This window comes from Psittacula echo (assembly GCF_963264785.1).
Source record: "Psittacula echo genome assembly, chromosome: 1".
Lineage (NCBI taxonomy): Eukaryota > Metazoa > Chordata > Aves > Psittaciformes > Psittacidae > Psittacula > Psittacula echo.
The window spans coordinates 8,873,845-8,896,821 of NC_137735.1; the positions used below are offsets into that span (position 1 = coordinate 8,873,845).

General features: G+C 39.3%; 1 protein-coding gene across 1 annotated transcript in view; it reads left to right on the plus strand.

Moving 5' to 3' along the window:
• Positions 1 to 331: 331 nt before the first annotated feature.
• NSD2 (nuclear receptor binding SET domain protein 2) overlaps positions 332 to 22,977 on the plus strand; it is a gene marked incomplete at its 5' end in the record, with an annotated part of 58,935 nt that continues 36,289 nt past the window's right edge. Inside the window, 4 exons of the mRNA XM_080635190.1 lie at positions 332 to 928; positions 16,841 to 17,006; positions 20,686 to 20,852; positions 21,222 to 21,713. Coding sequence (XP_080491316.1) covers positions 332 to 928; positions 16,841 to 17,006; positions 20,686 to 20,852; positions 21,222 to 21,713 — 1,422 coding nt within the window. The remainder of the gene's footprint in view (positions 929 to 16,840; positions 17,007 to 20,685; positions 20,853 to 21,221; positions 21,714 to 22,977) is intronic.

Below are 22,977 nucleotides of genomic sequence, written 5' to 3' on the forward strand. Positions count from 1 at the left end.
TGAATAATTAGTGTGGATAAGGCTCACGCTGTAGATTGTTAACAGATTGCTAAAATGAAAGCTGTGATTTTGCTCTCTGCTTTTGCTTTAATAAAATCGATGATTCATCAGTCAATTTTTCTTGGTCTTTTTTTGTAACGCATATTAACAGATATTGAAGTATTTTGGTGGTAGATATAAGAAGCAACACTTCAGTAAAACTTGTATGAAGTACAGTATTAGTGGGGACATCTATCTGAATACTTGGTAGCTTTTGATATTTCTGTATTAAAAATATTCTCTATCATTTTGTCTTAATACAGCAGTGTGAGACTGGAAACATCTGGGCTGAATGGACTTTAGCATCAAAAGAAGTTCTCAACTGTTAACTCGGAAAATTAACTACATCAAAATGAAGCAGGTACCAGAGATCCTTGGAAATACTAATGGGAAAACTCAGAATTGTGAAGTGAATCGTGAGTGTTCTGTCTACTTGGGCAAAGCACAGCTTTCTGCCACTCTGCAAGAAGGTGTCATGCAAAAATACAACGGCCATGAGGCTCTTCCGTTTATTCCAGCTGATAAATTGAAAGATCTGACCTCTCGAGTGTTTAATGGCGAGTCTGGGGCCCAAGATGCCAAGCTGCGCTTTGAACCCCAGGAGATAAAGGGGGTTGCAACACCACCCAACACTACTCCTATCAAGAATGGCTCTCCAGAAATTAAGCTGAAAATCACTAAGACCTACATGAATGGAAAGCCTCTTTTCGAATCTTCCATTTGTGGAGACAATGGTGCAGATGTGTCTCAGTCAGAGGAAAATGAACAGAAGCCAGCAAACAAGGAGAGGAGAAGCAGAAAAAGAAGCATAAAATATGACTCCTTCCTTGAGCAGGGTCTTGTTGAAGCAGCGTTAGTATCAAAGACTTCAAGCCCCACTGAAAAGAAGGTAGTACTTTTTTTTACAATCTTTCATTAGCTCTGTTAATCATACTGAGATTTTATTTGTTCATATGCTAATCTTCATTTCACATATTGCAATAGGTGCTTTCCGCAAGCAAGTCACTTCCTAGGATACTTTGGCTCAAGGGAGAACAGATACACACTAGTTCTGGTCCATGTTTCTTGCCTAGGCTAGAAGGACCCTGTAAATTCTGTTTTTATGTAAGTAAAATAAGTCTCCAGAGCAAATCAGGGCATGTGGTAGCATGGAATATCTGAAACAGAAACTTTATCCAGACATGCAGCCAGGACCTAGCCAGGATGTGTGCCTGAGCAGGAGAGCTGGGGAGACCTCTAAATTTGTAGGTGGCCTTTAACTGTTGGAGCATGAGGTATTCTGGCTTCCTAATAACCAGATGCTTCAGGAAAAAAATGAGCTATTTCTACATTTCTGGTTCCGAATTAAAGAAAAATGTGCTCAGCTGTCAGCTGGCTAAGCTAAGCTCTTTACTGTCAGAGGTTAGCAGTTGGAATGTAGCTCCTACCTTTATTTGTCATCTGAAAAGAGCTGGTTTTGCTTGCTATAACCTGATGAACTGTATTCATTGAAAAGGTCTAGATACCTGTATTAAATGTCATTACCGTTTGTCGTAAGCTCGTCTGTTCCTTGTTTCTTTTAAACACAGGCAGAAAGAGAAATTCCACTCTGCTTTGCCAAGTTGTAAATAAGAATGCTGCTGGAAGCCCTTTCCCCCCTTTATTTAGTTTTTGTGGCTAGACTCCTTTTGAAAGAATGTGGTTTACTATCGTTTTATCTCAGAGGAAGAAACCTACATAGCAGGAATACTTCTGTGTATATTAAGTTTCTCAATAAGTAATATATGTAATTAATGAATGCTTTTGGCTGCTAAACATGTCCCACCTTAAACACAAAATGCATGTTATAAGCTTTCTGTCAACTGCAGGTTTAGTAGTTAATCATAGTATCATTTAGGTTGGAAAAGACCTTTAAGATCATGGAGTCCAACAGTTTACCCAGCACTGCCAAGTCCACCACTGATGCTTAGTTTCTCCCAACAATGTCACACATGCAGAGAACCACCACACACATAGCTTCTATATTGCGAATTTTATTTACCCTTATTTTCATTAAAACTACTTAATGAGTTTACAGAGCTGTGTAGACATTCTTCTAAGTATCAGAAATATTTAGTATTTATTTATGATTTGAATATGTCAGTCATCCTATACTGATGTTTACAGTAATTTTATTAGTTTGTTTTCTTTAATTCTTTAAAGGAGAATGTTTCAACAGAAATTGGTTCAGATTTTTCTAATCACTACTCAGGTAAAAAGTATGGGTACAGTCAATAGTTAAGAGTAATTCTTCACCCTGGTCATGGTTAAATTGGACTAAGAGGTGATGTATTTATTAGCATCAGTGACTAGCATATTTGTGTGGCTTTTAGTATTGTTTTTAGAAAGAGGAAGCAATAGTTAATAATCCCACATACACAGTTTGTTCTGAGGCCTTTCACATCAGTTGTTTGTTAAGGATGGACCTTAATTTTTCCTGGTGAGCAGTTCATTTAAGATTAAAATAAAGGTTTGTCTGGCTTCTCCGAGTTGTCTTTTGGCCAGAAATAGTCAGGAGAAAAGCATGTCAATGCTGTTTCCCAGAGTGCTTGAGACTTGGTGGCAGTCTAACCCTAGATGTGGTAGTTGCTCCTGTGCCAAATCCATGAGCTATCAAACTACCAAATCAGCACAACCCCCTGCTTAAAGACTTTGCAATATTATAACCCTATTCTTTTCAGTGCACTTGAAACACAGGGTCAGGCTTCTGGCCTTTTTTTTCCTGCACTTTAAAGGACAAAGGGTAAAAGAAAAAGCATTTGAAGGTCACAGTGTGTTGTTTTATGATATAACTCATTGATCATAAAAGATCTGGGGCTTTTCTTTATCTCACAGGCAGGGTTTGCAACTGAGAAGGTTTAAAATAAACAAAGCAAAACATAATACTGGGGAACATGCTGAGGGAGATTTTTTAATGTTTATCCACATGTAGACTACTGATATACATGTGTTCTTTGTGATCATAAATGTAATGTCTACTAGCAGTGTTCTTTGTTTTGTGGCCCCTGCTGTTACTTCATTGCCAGCATCCGAAGCCTTAATGTTAGTGCATCATAGTGCGGTTTTATGTAGCTGATTGTGGCAGCAAAGTGGAAGTTAGAGAATTATCCTTGGAGTAAAAGCTGATTAATTTTGCACTTAGATGTCTGTTTATTGTAGGTTGCAAGTTAATGTAGAACCTGTTTGTCTGGTTTCATTTCTGGCCTGGTTTCTCTCTCAATTTCTTGTTGTCCAAGTTCTTAGTCTTTGATTTAGCAGAAATCACCATGGTTCAAATACTGCCTTTTGTGTAAGGTAATTATATCCCTGTTTGATGGGCATAGCAGATTACTATCTTGCTGGCGTGAGAGGCTTATCGTTTAACAAATCTTCCAGTGCTCTGTTGTTGAGTTTTCTTCTTGTTTGGGCATTTTTTGTTAACATAAAAGAAGGCTGTTTTGAATCTTTTGTATGCAAGTCAGTTTTTAATTGGGAATAAATGCGATTTGCCCAGCTCTGAGGTGAGTTAGATCACTGTCGATAACTACTACCTTTTCCAGGCCTTGAAGAAACAGCTGCACTGCTTTCGTTTTCCCAAGGTAAAAGAGGGAAACTGGGGCAAGCCATGGTTCTTTCCTCCCTCCCCTCCTGCCTTTCACCCTTTTTCTTTGCCTCAGGTATCTCTCCACCTGAGGAGTTTGCTTTAAACTCCAGGCCTCTTCTGATAAGACCTGGTTTAGCAGCTTCTGTGCTAAGGCACTACACTTATAGTGGCCTGGCAGCACCTCCAAATGTTCCATGTTTTGGATGGTACATATCTCATGTTAGATGTTTGAATCGACACCAGACCCATTGAATGGTTTGGGTGGATAGGACCTTAAGATCATCTAGTTCTAGCCCCCTGCCATGGGCAGGGACACCTCATGCTTGACTGTGTTGCCCAAGGCTCCATCCAGCCTGACCTTGAGCACTGCCAGGGATGGAGCATTCACAGCTTCCCTGAGCAACCCATTCCAGTGCCTCACCACCCTAACAGGAAAGAACTTCCTTATCTCCAACCTGAACTTCCCCTGTTTAAGTCTGAACCCTATACCCCTTGTCCTATCACTACAATCCATGATGAAGAGGAGTCTGATTTGATTTGAGGAGCCCGTTTGATAGTGCTGCCCATGAGAGTGGCACTGTGTGTCACTACTAGATTTTGTGGTGGCTGCTTTTTCAGTCATTGTTTTTGTCAGCTCTTGTAACACTATCAGTTAGGAATGAGGACTACCCGTTTTTTTCCCACTCGGTGGCTTTGTTAGAAGTGAAACAATCCTGTCTGGAGGAGAACAGCAGAGGTTTGCTTCGTACACTAACGTGAAGTAATCCAAGTCTGATCTCTAGAGCAATCCAGAGTTTCTGTGTGGGAAATAAGAGTACATATATCTGCAGCTCTCATGCTGGTGATCCCAAGGTAGGTCTGTGCTCTCTAACCCTAATAACAGCTCAGCATGTGATACCGGCACACTTGAGCTTATTCTGCGTAAGCCGGTTTGGGCCTACAAATGGCAGTTTGCCCTTTTGGCATGGCTTCCTGGCAGGTCTTCCTAGCACGGGTGCAGTAGCTCAGAAAAGCTGCAGCACTGTGTCCAGAGCAAACCTGGAAGTCCACACGCTGCTGTACTTACTAGTTTACGGATTCCAGCTGTGTAAGATGTACATGATCCAAAAGCTATACCTTCCACATAGCTTCCTATCCAGTTTTCTTGTAGCTTTCTTTTAGTAATATACCAGAAACTTGGCACTTTGTTACTCTTTCTGCTCAGTACAGGATGACTTCACAGCAGCTACATGGGGGGCAATTGCAAGTTACTGGAGAAATTCCAGTGGTCCTTGTAATGTGTTTCTGTTGCCATTTCATCTTCATGGAGAAAAATTGTTCTAGCCAACTCCATTATATCCAATATCTACATAATGTTACAGTGCTTTTCTCAGTGAATGGCAATGATTTAGAAACCCAGTAAGGGTAGAACAGAAGCAGTTTGGGGATTATCTGCTGCTTTTTATGCTTCTGTGCTAAATACAGGCAGATGGGGATCATGGAAGGTGGTGACACTTGCATCTAATCAGTAGATAGGAGTGGGAACCTACCAGTTCCCTCTGTAAGACTGGAGAACTGTGCTCATCAAATATTTTGTTTTAATTTTCAGAAAAAGTAAACAGAAAAACTCAAACAAACGTCTTTTGCAGAAGGAGGAATTGATTCTCATCATCACTTATTAGGAATTCCTGCTCAAGTACGGTTGCTCAACTGGTGATAAAATGTGCAGCTAAACTGCCGTGAGAGTCAGGATCTGTAGCTGTAGGGTAAAATGAACTCAGTTACGTTTTCTTTCTTAATAGGCTGTTCTTAAGATACCAGATCCTGTCTTCAGGTGAGTGATAACACAGGCTGTCTGGCCGATGTTAGAATTCCTAAGGAATAGGAATAACGCTAGAACTCTCTTCTGGGTGATCGCTTCAGGAACAAGAGAAATAACTTCTTACCCCTTTTGGAAGGGTTACTGAGCTACAGGTTGAAAACCTGTTTGTGCTAAGCAGCTCTGAGCCTGCAGCAGTGATCGTTACTTTGGAACTTTAAATTGTTCTTAACGCCTCATTAGTAAAGTATTTTAAGGAACTACTTGTAGGCTGAGAAGCACCAAAATGCATTCAGCCTCAAGAGTGTACTGGTTTGGGGGGAGATCGGAAGCTATGAGTATTCTCAGTGGTTACAAAATTAATTGCAGAAAGCTTAAATATTTGTTCAAGGCTCTCCATGCCACATTTCCTGTTCTTGTATGTAAAAGCGGTTGAACTAAGTACACTTTCTACGTAAAACTGTCATCTCAATCTGTAAATATAAATACTTTTATACTTTTTTCTTTTCCCTCTCTCTTCATTGGTGGAAGACTCCCAATCAAATATGAAATAATACCTTGATTGCTCATTCGCTTCCCTTAATGAGGGACTGTAGTGACAGGACAAGGGGTAACGGGTTCAAACTTAAACAGGGGAAGTTTAGATTAGATATAAGGAAGAAATTCTTTACTGAGAGGGTGGTGAGGCACTGGAATGGGTTGCCCAGGGAGGTTGAGAGTGCTCCATCCTTGGTGGTGTTCAAGGCCAGGTTGGATGAGGCCTTGGGTGACATGGTTTAGTGTGAGGTGTCCCTGCCCATGGCAGGGGGGTTGGAACTAGATGATCTTAAGGTCCTTTCCAACCCTAGCTATTCTATGAAGTGACGACAAAGATGCTGTAAAAGAATAGCTCTACCAAGTTGGATCAAGGAGCCGTTTAATTCAGTACCTCATCTCGGGGGTGAGCTTCAGCGGAGGATGCATAATGGGGAGTGTAGACGTGGCAAATCATGGAGTGATGCTCTCTTTGAATATATTCCGCCTCCAGCAGTTTGTGACTCAGGTTTCTAGAGCTTGTGATTTTGTATTTAATAGCTATAGATGGCTAAATTCATGCGAGAAGACCTCAGTTTCCTTTTGACCTAGTGTGAACTTTTGGCATCTATAACATTAGGTAATAGAGCAGCTCTTTTTACTTTTCTATTTGCCACCTACTTGTTTCACTTGATTCTCTCATAATACTAAAAGTAGGGATCATGGACAAACTATTACTGATAGTTTTATAGATTTTTCACAAACCTGCTCAATTTTTAATTTCAGCTTAAAAAAAACTAACGCAATGTTCCGCGTATAGGAGCTGTTCCAGAATGTTACTTCTTATCATCCTTTCTTTCTTGAACTGCGATGCCCTTTGGGTTCTGCTGTCTCTGCTTTTGAGAATGAGGGACCAGAATAGCACAGGACATTCAAGATCTCTTGTGGATGCATACAGTGGCATGTAATGATTTTCTGTATTGTTCTCCATTTCATCATTTTTCAGTATAAATAATACTCAGCATTTAATTGATTCTTCTTGATTGCTGATGAGCACTGAGCCAGTTCTTTGTGGAGAAGAGCAGACCAGATGTGATCTCAGTCAAATTTGACAATGTCAGCAACTGTTGCATTGTTTTGTACTCATCTTTGATTTGTGCATTGCAGGACTTTCTATTTTGGTCTTTTGGGCAGTATGGTGGCCATGATAGGTCAAATAAAGTGATGAGCAGGCTGTATTCTGGCAGAATGGTTTAGTGCAAGGTGTCCCTGCCCAGGCAGGGTGCTTGGAACTAGATGATCTTAAGGTCCTTTCCAACCCTAACCTTTTATTCTATGATTCTAAGAACTATTCCATTTACATCTCAACAGCAGGTTGTGTGCCATAACGCAGTTGAGAGCTTAATAACACTTTATGGCTTAATTGTTTGGGTTTTTTCAAGTTAAGCAGACTTACTCTTAATTGTTACACATGTAGTATAGTATTTAAATGAATACCGTCATCTTAGCATCTCCTCTTCACGTTGTATGGACCACTACTGGTTGGTATCGCAAGGAATTTGCTTGTTTCCGCTGCTTTCCTGTCCAAGGTAGGGTGAAGCCCTCCTGTTGCTCTGCTCAGTATTCTCCTTAACCAAAATAATGCATGTCTAACCTTCATATTTAGCCAAGAGTAGACCTAGAGTTCAGGGTTATGTTACTTGGATGGATTTACAGGCAGATTTTTGGGAAACTTCAGTGATCTGTACCAGATGTCATTTCTGGCCCTTAAAGCCCCCTTTTGTCAAGAAAGAAAGATGCTTTGTAGTAACCCTTAGGCAAAGTAGCAGAAGCAAAATATTTTGGTCTCTCTTGGAACACTGATATCAGCCTCCTTTATAAGTTTCCTTGCTCTGGAGTAGATTTCATGTAGAGCATGTGAACTTTAAGACCTTCAAAAGAGGTCTTTGTTCACGGTCACTAATTTTATGTCTGTCTATTGCCATGTTTCATTATCCTGCTGTTCTAAATAAATAGGTCCAGCCAGGCTAACACTGATATGTCTGCTTTTTGTGAATACCTGAAGTACCTACAGGAGTTGTTCTCTTGTGCCTCATAAAATGGTCAGTATCTAAAGTGTAAGTTGTCAGTAATAAGGAATTAATTTCCTTCTCAGAAAGACAGTTCATAAAAAGGCTTTATTTTGGAAGCCCAGTACAAGAGGAGAAACTGGATCTCACACAGTCTGTTGTTAAAGAAGCTCTGCTGCACTTGTGTGAAGAAGTGAATCTGTGCCCTCATAGCAGCAACTTATGTTAGAAAAGCTTTGTTTTGTTTCTTATTTGTTTTGGTAGATAAAAGTCAGCTCCAGTGTGTGTTGAAGATACTTGTGATGAAGTAAAATATTGGGATCTTAGCTCTTGTGGAATCGATAGCACTTGAACCGTGGGGTTCATGATGTTTTACTGCCCTATTTTAATATTCCTATGGGGTTGGGGTTTTCCCAGGTTTCCTGTACATCTGTCGCTGAAAATAAAGAATGTTTCAGCATTGCAAATCAAGGTAATGTAGGTGTAGGTTTGTTTTGGTTTTTTATCCTCCCCACAATTGCCCCTGGGTTGATTAACCACTGATAACTGTTTATTGCATTTCATCTCCAGAAGAGTAGGACCTACTAGGTGTATGTAACAATGCAACCTGGATGGAAACCTCTTGTGTCTGTTTTTAGGTATGGGGATTCATGTTTAAAGGTCTAATCTCAAAGGCAAAGTAGTGCTTGGACTATGTCAAATTATTATTTAATTAACAGAGCTCTTTTATGCCAGATCAGAGTTTGTTCTATTTAAGCTTGGACAGCTGCTTTCAAAGTGTTTGTGTTGCAAAGAAATGTAGATGCAGTACAGGTATCTGCCTGCACCAGAGAACAGTGTTCTGTAAATGGAGTTGTCTGTTGACAGTATTATCTGGGCCTGGGTTTTTCTGTTTTCTACCAAGAATATTTTTAGGATACAGAGCATCTACCTGTGCTACCCTGGATGTTTGTGAGCTACCGTGGGGAGGATATCTGTTAAGACAGTGTTTTGGGGAATCTTTTCTACTGAACTCTGTAGAGGTGAAGGAGAGTGCAGAGCGTAAGGCTCTGACACAGATTCTGGTCTTGAAAGGATGTGAAATTATTGTACATGCAGATAACAAAATACACATGGATATGGCATTCTGAAAACCTGTAGGTATGCTGAGATGATTTAACTTTCATTCTGTTATCCTAAGTGAAATTCATATGGAAGTTATTCAGAAATAACTGTTTCCTCTGCCAGACTTCCTCATGGCTCTACAGTTACGCTGTTCCAGACTTCCGTAGTATCTCATATCCACGCTGTCTTATATACCCAGATACTGCATCAAAAGTTGTAACTTTTGAGGCTGGGTGAAGGTTAGAGAAGTCGGATGTAGGCAGAAATCTTTTTCTAATATAAGAGGTGGTTTCATTCATTCCCATCCAGCCTTGTCTAATTTAAATTTCCAAAACATGGAACCCTTCAATAATAAGGCATTAACTTACAATTTAAGAGGCCATCTAAATGTAAATGCAGAAATGCAGTAAAGCAGCTGAAGAAACTTCTCCACATTTTTAAGAGAGATTGAGTGTTGGGAAGTGTTCCAGGACTTGCATTTTACCGGATCAATCTGTGAATGATTGAATCTGTTTCTCTTCAACTCTTTACTCTGAAAAAGGGTTGTATCCTAGTTACTAAAATACAGTGTTAAGTTGCTTTCTGAAATCCTTGCTCATATAGTGTTTGTGGAGAGGAAGATTGCTCATTCGCATAGACAGATTTGTTTTTAAATGTAAAATCATCTTACAACACATCTCGTCTGCTGGAGACTTACTAATGAGGGAACCAAAGCCAGCATAAAGAATTGAAATGTAACCAGGAGTTTAATGGGTGATTAGAAATACAAATTTGAGCTTTTATCTTGTTTTAAAATGCATCATCTACATCATGAAGCCCTGTGTAAACTTAAATAGGTTTTGTAGAGTCTTCTGCTTGCTTTCCCTGTCAGAGGGGAGGGTCCTGTGTGGTGATACTCAACATGCTGTCCACAAACTGCTGTAGATGAGTTTGTGGAAAGAAACGGACGGAACAAATCTATTGTCACGGACATTATATTTGGTTTCAAAGAGCCTCAATCAGCACAGAAGATTTTCAGGGCATCTGCAAGTAGATCAGTGATTTTTCTCCACCCTTTTTTGTCCTCTTGTTTTATAGCTTTACTGTCTAAGCACATTGAAGAAAAATAAATAGATCCCAGTTGTGGCAGGAAGATTCAAACTTGTGCTAATGTTATTCTTCACACTGCCGGGTTTGACCCCCCTGTCAGTAACGGAAGGAAAGAAGTGGTTAGTAATGGAAGAAAAGAAAGCTTGAAGAAATACATTTAATGTAATTACTTTTGAAATGGAATTTGAAAGGTTTTAGTTAAATCTCTGGCTTGGTGTAAAATAACAGCGAATCTGAAAAACTTAACAAACCAACCCCCAGCATAGTTTGTTCATGGTTTTTTTTTTTCTGGTCTGGACTTTTAATGTCCTCTTTCCCCCTCAGTCTTTACCTCACTGCACAAGATAGTGCATGTAAGGTCCTTTCCAATCCTGACTATTCTATGATTCTATGTTTTATAAGGGTATTGCAGACGGGTTGATGCAGTGGCCTTCTGAGGGCTGCGGTCTTTGGATGCTTTACTGAAATGTCCCTTTCTGTTGTACTGAAGGTGGAACACAAAATTTTGCCGACTCATTGCTGCTTCTTTCACGTTTCCTCATCCTTCTCCATTCTGTAGGAGTAATTCAGCGTTTTCTCTTAATCTTCTTGTGAAGGTCTGGTTTACTCTTTAGTTGCCTGCCTGAAACGTTCTTGCTGTAGGCAGTGGGTTGCTGAATATGTAATTACACAGCATTCTTCCATTAGATAATAAACAGAATATAACAAGACAAAGTGGAAAAATCTTATTTTTATTAGTACATTCAGTTACTTGTGGTTTACTATCTAAATATACTCCCCCACATGCCAGAAAATGGGAGCTATTTGGATAAACATAGGGCCTCTAAGGACTTTACCTTCTGGGGTAAACAGTTTAACGTGTGAATTATAATCTTAAAAATAAATGACAAAGTAAGGCAGTTATGTTGGTGAGGATACTATTTTTATAGACAGAATCATTTAGAATGAGCACTGGGCATTCCTTAGCAGACTTAAGTGTCCACCCTTTTCATTTGAAGCAGTAATGCATGTTGAGGGTTTTGCAGTGATTTTAATCGGCTGTGGCTGTCATCTTTGGTTTTGAAGTGATTTGACTTTATGAGATCTTTGTTCTCAGTCACAGACTGAAAAGAAGCTGTTTCTCTGTCCTGAATGACAGGACATCACTCATTGGAGAAGTAGCTGCATCCCTCCATTCTTTTGCCTGAAGACTGAATGGTGATTTGTCTTTTGTCAAATTAATCCTTAATTTTTCAGGAAGCAAGAGCTTTCCTGAGAATGGAATTGGTGGTTTTTCAAGGAATAAACATTCAGAGTCATTGTCCTATTACGTAGTTTGTTTGTTTGCTTGTTTATAGTGTCCTTAATAATTGGTGAAGTCAAGTGACTGAACAACATGACAAAAATAATCTGTTCTGTTGTTCCCTTTGCTTTTCTCCAGACAAACCTACCACCTACCTCTCTTGAGCCTCTGAAAGAAATGAAGTTTGTTCTGCAACTACTTCCTTAGCTCTCTGTCCTGATAGAGAGGAGAGAGAAAACAAAACATGTTTACTTTTATTTTCGTTATAGAGGTCCATGGTAGAAAACAGGAGTATTAGTGGATGAAACACAGCAGAAGTAGATAGCAGGACCAGGTCAGCAAGCAGTATCGTCTTTCCCATAGTAAGGGAACACATTTAACTAAGCTTGTGTGTTCTATCTTTGAGTCAAAGTCCATTTTAATTGCATATATTCTGTTTAGTGACCTTGATTATTTTGTTTGTATTTCTTTGTAATGCTAGTAGATTGTTTTCTATTCTAAATAGCAATAGGAATAAAAAGCAATAGGGCAGTAGTGCAAGCAGACCTCCAGCAGTCTATGTTTGTAGCATGGCCTTCAGTTATGGTGCAGTCCGTTCGAGGTTCTTTGGTACAGGGTGGGACTGAACTGAAAATAAAACCAAAGGGGGGAGATATTGGGCATCTGCAAGTTGTTCAATGTTTGCTTCCCTGTTATGTTACACAGAGGAGAGCATTTATTGTCTTCATGTCCTCGCTTGTTTTAATTGTTCTCTTTTTGTTGTATATTAAGTTCTGGTGGTGTATTCTTCACCAATTCTCAACACAGTTCTTTATCTAATCCCTTTCTGACAATTTACAGTTCAGTCAAGGTTTTTTAATGATTTCCATAGCTTTCCAAGTTTGTATAGTGAAATAATAGCTTTTTGATGCCTAAGGTAATTTGTAGTAATTTTGAGGGGTTCCTCAAAGGGGTTCCTTGCACAGAATAGATTATTATAATAGTAGTACCTCTACCACTGATCACTTTAAAAGGGATAAAGTTACCTCTGTCTAACATCACCTAGTAAGCCTTCTAGATGCTTGGTTGTTCTGAAATTACTTTTGTCCCTTGTATACTAAACACTCATCATGGTGATTTCATAATAGAGACTACAAACAAACCTAAAGCTCTAAGTACAGTAAATATGCTGCCTTTAAATGCATTTTAATTTGGTCATTGTAAGATAGTTCTAAGCTTTGAAGTTACCCATCACTCATGGTGTGTTCTTTTGTTTCAGTCAGACCAGAACTAAATGGAAGTGGATTGGATTCTTGTGATAAGATTTAGGCAAAGTTAATTAAATACCAGTGTTTTCTATGGACAAGCCCCTTCTTTGGGCTGGTAAAATGCTATAGCATTGTCATGAATTCTTCTCAATCTGCCTGTCACTCATTGCTTATGACAGTGCTGAGAGAAATGACAAATCTGTGAAATGCTAAGGGAAGAGGAAGGGCATGTTAAATGTTCTTTTCTTTCTTGGTCCTCCTCAGCCTGTTGCATCTGGTGGCCCACATGAGTTTTTAAGGATGCTGTTACTCAACAAGGCATAATTTCTCACAGAAAAACTCAGTTACAAGAAGAGAATTACTCCACATTCCATGTCCTCCTGGAGAAAATAAAATCCACCTAGCTGCCTGTCAGAGCAAGTCTTTCATTAGGATATTAATGCAGAAAGTCAGGGATTTCAATGTCTGCCATACCGAGTGCTGCAGAGCCTGTCAAATGGCGTGTGTGTTTGTTCAGTGTTAGGACTGCTCTGTGTGGGAGTCATCACCCAGGCTTTGATTGCCCATTTATGTAACTTCTCTGCAGTCTGGTGTTTGAAAAGGGGGGAGGAAAACCCAGGAATCCCTTCCCAAAATAGAAAAGAAATACAACCACAAGCTGTTTCCTTCCTCTGTTTAGCATAACTGGTTTTAAAGTCTGGGCCTAAGGTGATTGCGGTGGTAGTTATCTCAGAGGCTGCAAAGCTTGCCTGCAATTAAGGAAGGAGGAGGGGGAAATGTGTGTGTGTTTACTTCTCTCAAATCTGCAGTAAAAGGAGCAGGATGGATGACACACACAGCAGTCAAGACTTAGCAGTGACAGCAAGCAAAGACTGTTTTGTGCTCCTCTGCAGCACAGAAGGCGCAACAGACTAGACTTTGTTGACATGTATGGGTAGGAGAGCTAATTAGAAATGAGAACAATTTCAAGAAGTAAAAAGATGTAAAAGGATGCAAAGAGCCAGAAATCTTGTGTGCCCTTCCCTTGCTTTACAGTTGGGCTGTAAACCATCTTAATTGGCTTGCTGAAGTTATCATCACAGCAAGAATAGGTCAGCTATTGCAGGAGGAAGTATTCCTTGTCTTCTGGTACAAGTGGACATCCAGTCCTGGCTCTCCATCTTCCACAGGTGCGCAGTAGATGCCCGGTTCTGCCTGATTACATATTGTTGGGAATCAGAATTTGACTAAGCAGTAATTCCTGTTTTCTTCAGGAGGAAGAAAACCCTGCAAGCCAAATTACATTTTTCTGTATCACTTTGTAACTTGAATGCTGGTTTCCTGTTCTTGAAAGCTGCAAGGAGTCCAAGTGTCTAAAGAAGCTCCAGTTCTCATCATATGAGAACATAGATGCCATCAGGAGACTGGGTTACAAATTTGTTTAGAAATCCTCTCTTCCTCCTATTCCATCAATGATTTAAATAAAACCAGCATGGACGTTGAAGTTACAATCTGTGCATATGACTGCCTTCTAGCAGTGTCTGGCATTTTCTGATGTTTTTAAACAATTTAAACACTTAAGCATTTAATGCAGTGCTGGCAGTTTGTAAAACGTTTTTGAGGAGGCTGTTGAAGTCCTACAGTTGCTTGTCTCAGAAGTACCTGGCAGGAATTTTACTTCACTGATCATTCTTGGGATACTGGTTAAATAGACCAGAGTAATTCCCAGAATAAGAAAATCAAACTGAACCAGAACGATGTGGGAAAGTGAGATGGAAGTGAGCGAGTTCATAGTAATATTTCCTATAGGCTTTTAACTAAGTACATCCAAGAGCTCTTAAAATTCTGCACACACTGTTCTGTGCTGTATTTTGCCATTCTTTTAAAGTATGCACATTTTATCACCTTAAGGAAGCATGCATACAGCAAGCGTGGTATAGATAAACCTTGCAGGTTTTATCACAGCCTGTCATTTGCAAGTTTTTTATCGTGATCCACTATAGTAAAACTATAAAATCAGTGTTGTCGGCATTTCAAGACTTTGTGAAGTGCTTGTAGATATATTCAAATGTGATATTCACCCCTGTGCCACCACCCTTCTTGGACTGTGCTGCAGTAAGAAGCACTGCTAGAGCCTTTTCATTATTCCAGCCAGCTCCCTCTCAGACTGTAGTCATAAATCTTTGCAGCTTAGCTGCACTTTCTGAAAAACCGGGGACTCATAAATCAAAGCTGAGACTCAGAATCCTCGCTAACTTTTACATTTGAGAAACTGAACTCATTGGAAACCATTTTCAGCCCACCTGTTCTGTTTAAATGCTAAAGTCGGTTTGTGTGTTGGGATTAATGCTTTTGCAGATCTTCTCTCAGCGTATGTATTTCTTAATTTTCAGCTTTTAAGCGTAACTTTTCATGTAGTGTTTAGCTGCTAGAAGGAGGGTTTGATTTTTCACATCTGCTTGGAATCTTTGAGGTCTATTGAGAGTGCTGGACTTGAGGCAAGCTCAGCGGGAAGGGTTTTCTGACAGTCTTACAGAATCCTTAGAGAGCCAGAAACCTTGAGACATAGGAACATGGCTCTAGCTGCAGGCACATGAACCACGTCTGAATTCATCAGAAAAGCTGAATCACTGGATGAGTAACTGTCCCTAACAATCAGATGACATAGCATCATGTGTGTTTACCAGGCATAGCTGTACAAGCTTTGAGGAAAGGGCTTTCTGAGTACATTAAGCTTTAGGTTTTTTGATTGAATGTACCTCTATGTTTGAAGTGCAAGAAGAATCTCTATGGTTGTGCAGCACATCAAAGATTTTTTTTGTTTGTGTTTGGAAAATAATGTGTAACTAGTTATAGTAGTATTATCTGGATTTAAAATCAAGGACAAGGTAACCTGATCTACTCTGATATAACATAATGCTCCAATAGCATTCTAGATTTCCAGTTTCTTAACAGCGTTCATTCTTTCCTCTTGTCACTTCTAATTAATGAAAACAGAATTTTGCTCCAGGTCTAACCTTAAATCCACTGAAAGCCTGAAGCTCTGTATGCTGAGCTGGTACTGCTGGCAAGATGAACGATGAAACACGTTGCATATGAATTCAGTAATAGAAAAATTGCAACCTATTTTTTTCAACATGTCTGTAATGAGACACATCCTGTGCTTTTTTACATCCAGAATTAGCGCTTACCTAGACAAACGTGTTCAGTATTTATATCAAACAGAAAAGATGAAGCTAAGGAGACAAGCTGTAACTAACTTTGTGAAATGGCTTTAGTCGGTGAATAAATGTCTGTGTTGCTGAACTTTGTTATGAAGCAGTAAGAATGTGTCTATCACAGAGGAGCACAAAACTCCCTGGTGGTTAGATCTGTCCCTTGAAGTGGAAGTAGTTCTGTAACTGTTTTCCAATAGCTAAAACAGCTTCAGAGCACCAGCTGAGCACTCACAAACTTTACTGCTTGGACTGGAACAGAAAAGAATCTTGCTAAAGGGTGTGGGGAGGGGTTTTTGTCAATTCTTAGTATGTAAAAATACAGCTGAAAGATGCAGAGTGTTGGGGGGATTTAACGCGTTATGTGTTTGTATTTAGGCATTAAGGCAGTATTTCAGTCTATTCTGATTTGAGATGTTTCTATAGTTTTAAATGTAAGAACACGTTTGTGTATATTACACTTTACTTGGTTAATAATGTTGAATACAGAGGGAGGTTGGCTCTTCCACATCTACATCCAGTGTTCAGTTAACGTGTTTGAAATTAAAGTAAGCCTTCCTGATGGTCTCTCAGCAGTGATTCAAAAGATAAAGGCAAACCACAGCTTACGTGCCAGTATTTCCAACTAAAACTAGAACCATAAATGGAACAAAATGAGAGAACAAAAATTATTCCTTAGGTTTTTCTTACACATGAAATAGAATTACTGTTTGCTAGCAGACATGATAGTTCTTTATTCTGGTGAACTGTTTCTTACTTACTTCCTTCCATTACCACTCTGTTTTCGCATATAATGTTTAAAGAGAATACATACCGTGATTTGTTGGTTATTTTTGTGTGCTGTTTAGTGCACATCTGAAGAAACATGGTTATAGTTTTTTCTTTCTTTTTTTCATCTTTTAAGGCCCCTGCTAAAAGAGATCCAACTCAAAGTACCGTCAAAGAAGACAAAGTTCATCTGTTGAAGTACAATATAGGAGATCTAGTGTGGTCAAAAGTGTCTGGTTTTCCATGGTGGCCATGTATGGTTTCAGCTGATCCCATTCTCCACGCCTACACTAAACTAAAAGGTATGTCAATGATGCTGCAAACATCCCAATTTCTTTAGGTATCCGTAACCATTGTTTTGGGGAAATTCTGTTCTTTATTCAGTTGTTTCAGTAGCTGAATCACCTCCTTGTTGTCAAGCGGAATGTTAAAATCATGTGAACACTATTCTTGAGCATATAGCAAACAGAGCTTTTTTCCTACTGTGTTTTTTTTAGCTGGGAACATTCTCTGACAGATATCAAAATTGTGATCTATGAAACTATGTGAAGTCTTATTAAAAATTATCTGATGGTACTTTCCACTGGTTTTATGGAGATGCTTGGAGAAGTGATATGGGCTAAAAATTTTATTGAAAGCTAATGGGAGTTAAATACTCCTGATGATTATGCTTAACTACAAGCAATCCATAATTCAGGCAACTACGTTTTCTGTGGTTCTTAGAAGCAGTACTGTTACCTACAGACAACATTAGTTTATTCTAAATACAAGGACTATCAAGTGTTAACAAGCTTTTTGAGTAGAATCTGTGTGATTTCTTCATGTCATTTGGAGCTTTGTTCTCTGTTCTGATACCTGAAACCTTTGAGGCATCTGTGCGCTGGTTGTAGAATGATTAAGTAGTGGAGTTTGGAAAGGACCTCTACAAGTCATATGGTCTCCAAGTCAGAGCAGGTTGCTCAGGGCCTTGTCCAGTCAAATATTTAATGTCTTCAGGCATGGTGACTTTGCAGCTTTTCTTGGCAACTGGTTCCAGTGATTGGTAGCCATTATGGCAAGAGACTTCTTCCTTTATCTAGTTGAAATTTCCTTTCTTTCAACATATGTCCATTGCCTTTTGTATTAGTGCTATGTGAGTCAAATTGATTAGGTACAATTTGCCACTGAGGAGCCTGTGCTGGCTATTCCCAGACACCTTTTTGTCTTTCATGCGCTTGGACATATAGGAGAATAGGTATTACAGGAGAATTTGCCACGTAATGTTGTGGTCACTGAGGGTAAGCTGGTCAACCTGACTTGTAGTTCCCCAGATTGTTACTGTTTTTCTTGAAGATAGGTATGATGTTTGGAGTGTTTACCTTTTTCCAGTCATTGGGTATCTCCCCAAATGGCTGTGACCTTTCAAAACTTACAGAGATCACCCTTGCAACCACATTGGCCAACACCTTCAACATCTTCTGAAGCATCCGACCTGGTCCAGGATGCTGGAGATGTGCAATCTGATTAAGTGCTCCGTGACTTTTCCTTAATATACTGTGGGTAGTGTGTCAGTCTTGCAGCTTTTATCACTAGACTAAAGGACCAGAAGGCTTCAGGATAGATGTTACAGTCTAAGAAACAAGCAAAACCCTGAGACAGAGAAGGTGTGGAGTCCCCCAGCCTGTGTCCTTTGTCACTCAGTCTCCAGCCCCAGTGAGCATTCCTTAGCCTTCCTTTTGCTACGGTTGTATTTACAGGAAATCTTGCTGCGGTTTGCATCCCTCACTAGTTTTAACTACAGCTGAGCACTGTAAACTGTTTTTTACTATGTTTATGCCAAACTGCACGGAAAGTTTAGAAAACCTGAAAACAGAATCCAGAAAATTTGCAGATTAAGGAGAAAAGCAAGAGGTTAATAGGAATATCAACCCAAAATAGGAGCACATAACTTTGTTTTGATACTTACGCTTCTCAATGATTTCATGTATTTCATTAGAATAAGTAGAAGTATCGACTTCCGTTGTTAGGAACGGAGTAGGGCATTTACTTGTCACTAGAGATTTCAGTAACTTTGAAATATGTATTTCCAAGTGTGGGAAAGCAGTGTTTTTGTGGCTTGGTTTTTCCCTAGTTTTCAAGGGTTGTATTGAGGACTTGGAAAATGGGCTAGAATATACATCTAAAATGTGCATTGGAATTACAGATTTCCAGTGTGGGGGAACTATAAGCATGAAGGATTGTAAATCTGAATAATCCTGACACGTTGGAGGTGTAGTCTGGAAAAAAAACAACCCCTTGGTTTAGTAGGAATAGGGGTTGGATTTTTATAGTGGTAGGTGATCAAGCTGGCAAATGAGTGGAAATCTGCATTTTCACAGAGAGGAATCAGTTGTATTAACCCATCGTAGTTTTCTCTGCAGAAAGACCAAAATCACACTGACATAAATTGAGCTGCTTATAAAAAGCATGAATTATATCCTTTGCTTGTCCAGTGGTAGCATGGCCTCAGTGGGAGTCTTAGTTTTTTTCTTTCTGTTTGGGCCATCTAATTCAAAGAAACATGGACCAAACACAAAGGTCTGAGAACAGCATGAATAGACATCTAGGAATCTTACCTGTGCAGGCAGACTGAAGGAGCTTGGGGCTGTTTAGTCTGACAAGGGGGAGCTAAAGGAGAACCCAGTAACTGGCCTTAGATTATTTAAGTTACATGCAAAGAAGAAAAGGCATAAACTCTTCTTGTTCTGGGAAGAAGAAAGCTAGTAGCAATGAATATTTAGACTACAGATTAAGAACTTGGGATAAAACAGTGATGCATTGGGGTTGATTGCCTGGAGAAATGGTGTGGGAGGAAGTTCTTTACTGAGAGGGTGGTGAGGCACTGGAATGGGTTGCCCAAGGAAGTTGTGAATGCTCCATCCCTGTCAGTGTTCAAGGCCGGGTTGGATAGAGCCTTGGGTGACATGGTTTAGTGTGAGGTGTCCCTGCCTATGTCAGGGGGGTTGGAACTAGATAATCTTAAGGTCCTTTCCGACCCTAACTATTCTATGATTCTATAGGAGGTTTTTAAGAACAGATTCAATGAGTATCTCTAGGATTATAGCTAGACTCAATGTTGGTAGTAAACTAAATGGCTTCTTGAATGCTTTCAAGCTTTCATACCGTTGTTGGAGTGGTTATTATAGACTCCTCAGACAAATGTTTCATGTAGCAGTCTTTCAGAGTTTTGATCAAGCAGTCTCTGTGAATTTTACTCATTGGATTATTAGGTCTATTATGTGATAATAGACCGAATATTATTTTAAGAGAAATAAAGCTGTTTATTTGTCCCTAACTGAATTACTCTGCCCCTTGAAAGGAGCAAGGTTTATGCTTCATTATCAAGAATCTCTGTGGTAGATTTTCCTAAGAAACTATAGAAATCAGTGTAGCAAAACCCCAGTGCCATTTGCCTGAACACAACCTGCAGAGTACTAACAGAAAAAAGGTTGTATGCCTGTGCCTTACGCCAGTGAGACAGCATTCCTCTTTACAGTGAATGCATGAATGAATGTTTCTTATCTAGGTTTCAGAAGTGTTCTCTTATCTTCCCACTTTCCCTTCTCTCTCTTCCACCACCCAAATCCTTTTCATTTCTTGCTTTGACTCCTTAAAAGCTTGGTTAAGATATGAAGTTGTGATTGCATATGGTAAAACTAGATGAAGTTTGTATCTCAGTTTAAGAATGTTATAAAGTTTAGGCGAATCGGAGATGAGGCTGAGGGCAGCAGCTATCCAAGCATTGAAAACATTTTCAAATGCAGCATTTTCAGAAACATCCAGGCCTACTTACAAGTTAATACACATGGAAAGCACTGACAGACAGTAGTAACCTTCAGTTAATTTAACAAAGCGTATTGTTTTCTGGAATGGGAACTATAGGAGTTTACAGAAGACTTCAAGTCCAGAAGTGCAGAGAACAGCCTATGTTGTATCTTAAATACATTTGTTTTTAATTTTCAGGACAGAAAAAGAGTTTTCGTCAATATCATGTTCAGTTTTTTGGAGATGCCCCCGAGCGAGCCTGGATATTTGAGAAGAGCCTTGTGCCCTTTAAAGAAAAAGACCAGTTTGAACAATTATGCCACGAAAGTGCAAAACAAGCCCTCACTAAATCAGAGAAAATAAAGGTAAGAAGCCACCAGGTCAGACAAGATTCAGAGATTTTTATTTTACTCTTAGAGGTATATACAGATATAAATAAATGTTTTAGAGAGCTTTAAAGACAGCTTGTTTTACAGATGCCTGTAGTTTTATACTTCACTTAGAGATGTAAAGAATAGGATGATTTACCACTGTTTATTACTTGCTAAAAATCAGTACTCTTCTGCTTTGTCATTGATTCATGCATGGTACCAGTACTGTCGAATGCAATTCCATTTTAATGTCTGAATGATAATTATACATTGCACTTTGTCTCTTAGAATTGTTTTTTGTTACTGTTGACATTTTTAAATCAGAAGTGGGCAAATTTCTCACACTCCTATCTCACCTTGCAGATGTTAAAGCCTGTTTCAGGAAAGCTGCGGCCACAGTGGGAGATGGGTGTTAAGCAAGCAAGTGAAGCAGTAGGCATGACAGTGGAAGAACGGAAGGCCAAGTACACCTTCATCTATGTTAGGGACAGACCTCATCTTAATCCTCGAGTGGCAAAGGAAGTTGGCGTTGCTGTGGAACCCCTGGAGGAGGTAGATGAGTCGTCTTACTCGAGCGAAGAAACCACTCAAAATCTGAAATCGATGAAGGAGTCTGGCATTCCTAACAAGAGGAGGAGAAGGACAGCAAAATTGTCAGCCACTGATGATATGGAAGAAAGCACTCAGTCAGGGACTAAGGATACTACTCCTCAAAAGTCATCCGAACAGGCAGAATCGAAAAGAGGGATAGGCTCCCCTCTCAATAGAAAGAAAACTCCAGCATCTACTCCGCGAAGCAGAAAGGGCGATGCAGTATCTCAGTTTTTGGTCTTTTGTCAGAAACACAGAGATGAGGTTAGTCTCTTTTCACCATTATTGCTGCTGATTGCCTCTTCTCATTTCTGTATTCAAACAAACTTCTTTACTTCAGTTGACAAAAAATAATTACTACTGTAGAATCCATAATACTTCAGCTTTGACTAGGTATGCCTGCATCAAATCTTTAAACAGGAACAGAGAAAGAAGGGAGTGGAGATGTGCATATAAACAAGATAGTGATAATGCCACTGTACTTTGACCATAAGTTGCTTGTATTAGCTATAATATTTTTTATGTAAGTAAAATGTATAGATATGCCAACATACACTTAGGCAAATATAGCAAAGGTTGTGCTGTTTATAGCAATCTATTTGTGGTTAGCTTGTGCATTCTTTCTGAAGATGTGACTCAATTCCTTTGGTTCCCTCGTCTTTGAGCTCAAGCTCCATTTATGTACCTAGAATCTTTTGCTGAGCTTCAAAACAATCTAGTTATCAAAGCTTGTGAAAATCACTGTCAGTGTGCAGTCTGCTGGGACAGAAATGCGGTCCTCTTGAGAGGATTATACTTGAAGACAAGGTAGAATATATAAATACCTTAATATCAACATTTCTTGGGAAAATGGTTTGAAGTATAAAAGCAGTACTGCTGTTCTAGCTCGTTACTTTAAAATCATGACCCTCAGTTTTCTTCCTTAAAACCTGCTCCATTTGCAGTACATTTCCAAACACTGAAAGAAGCATGAGTTCTAATCTTGTAGTATTCAGTAATAGCCACAGAAGGACCAGAAAGTTAGCGGTGACCTTGTCACACCCTACAGCTACTGAATAGTTAACTTTGTTAGAGGATATTTATGTCAGAAAGCATTAATAGATATAAACTTTATAAATGAGAAATTGAAAAAACAGATTCTATTGTATCAAAGTCAGTAAGTTGTGGTTCAACTTAGGATCTTTTTAGATCTTTGCAACTTAAGCTAATATTGAGAAAGAAAATGTTACACATACCTTTTAATGGCTTGGGTTAAATTGAGAGAAGCATTGGCTGTTCAGTTTGCTGGCTCTAGGAAGGAAAGAGGTTTGTAGCCAGACTATTAATGCAGATTTTGACATATTCATTATGAAAAACTGTATGGATAAATCATCTATTTCACATTTGAGAGACCTGAGTTCTGTTTCCAGTTCTTCTATAAGTAACCTCTTATATAGTGGCAAGGAGGAATTTCCTTGGCCTTTAATGTAGGTAGCAAGAAGTCTTGTGCAATACTGAGGGACATGAAATTAGTTTTCTGGAAGAAATG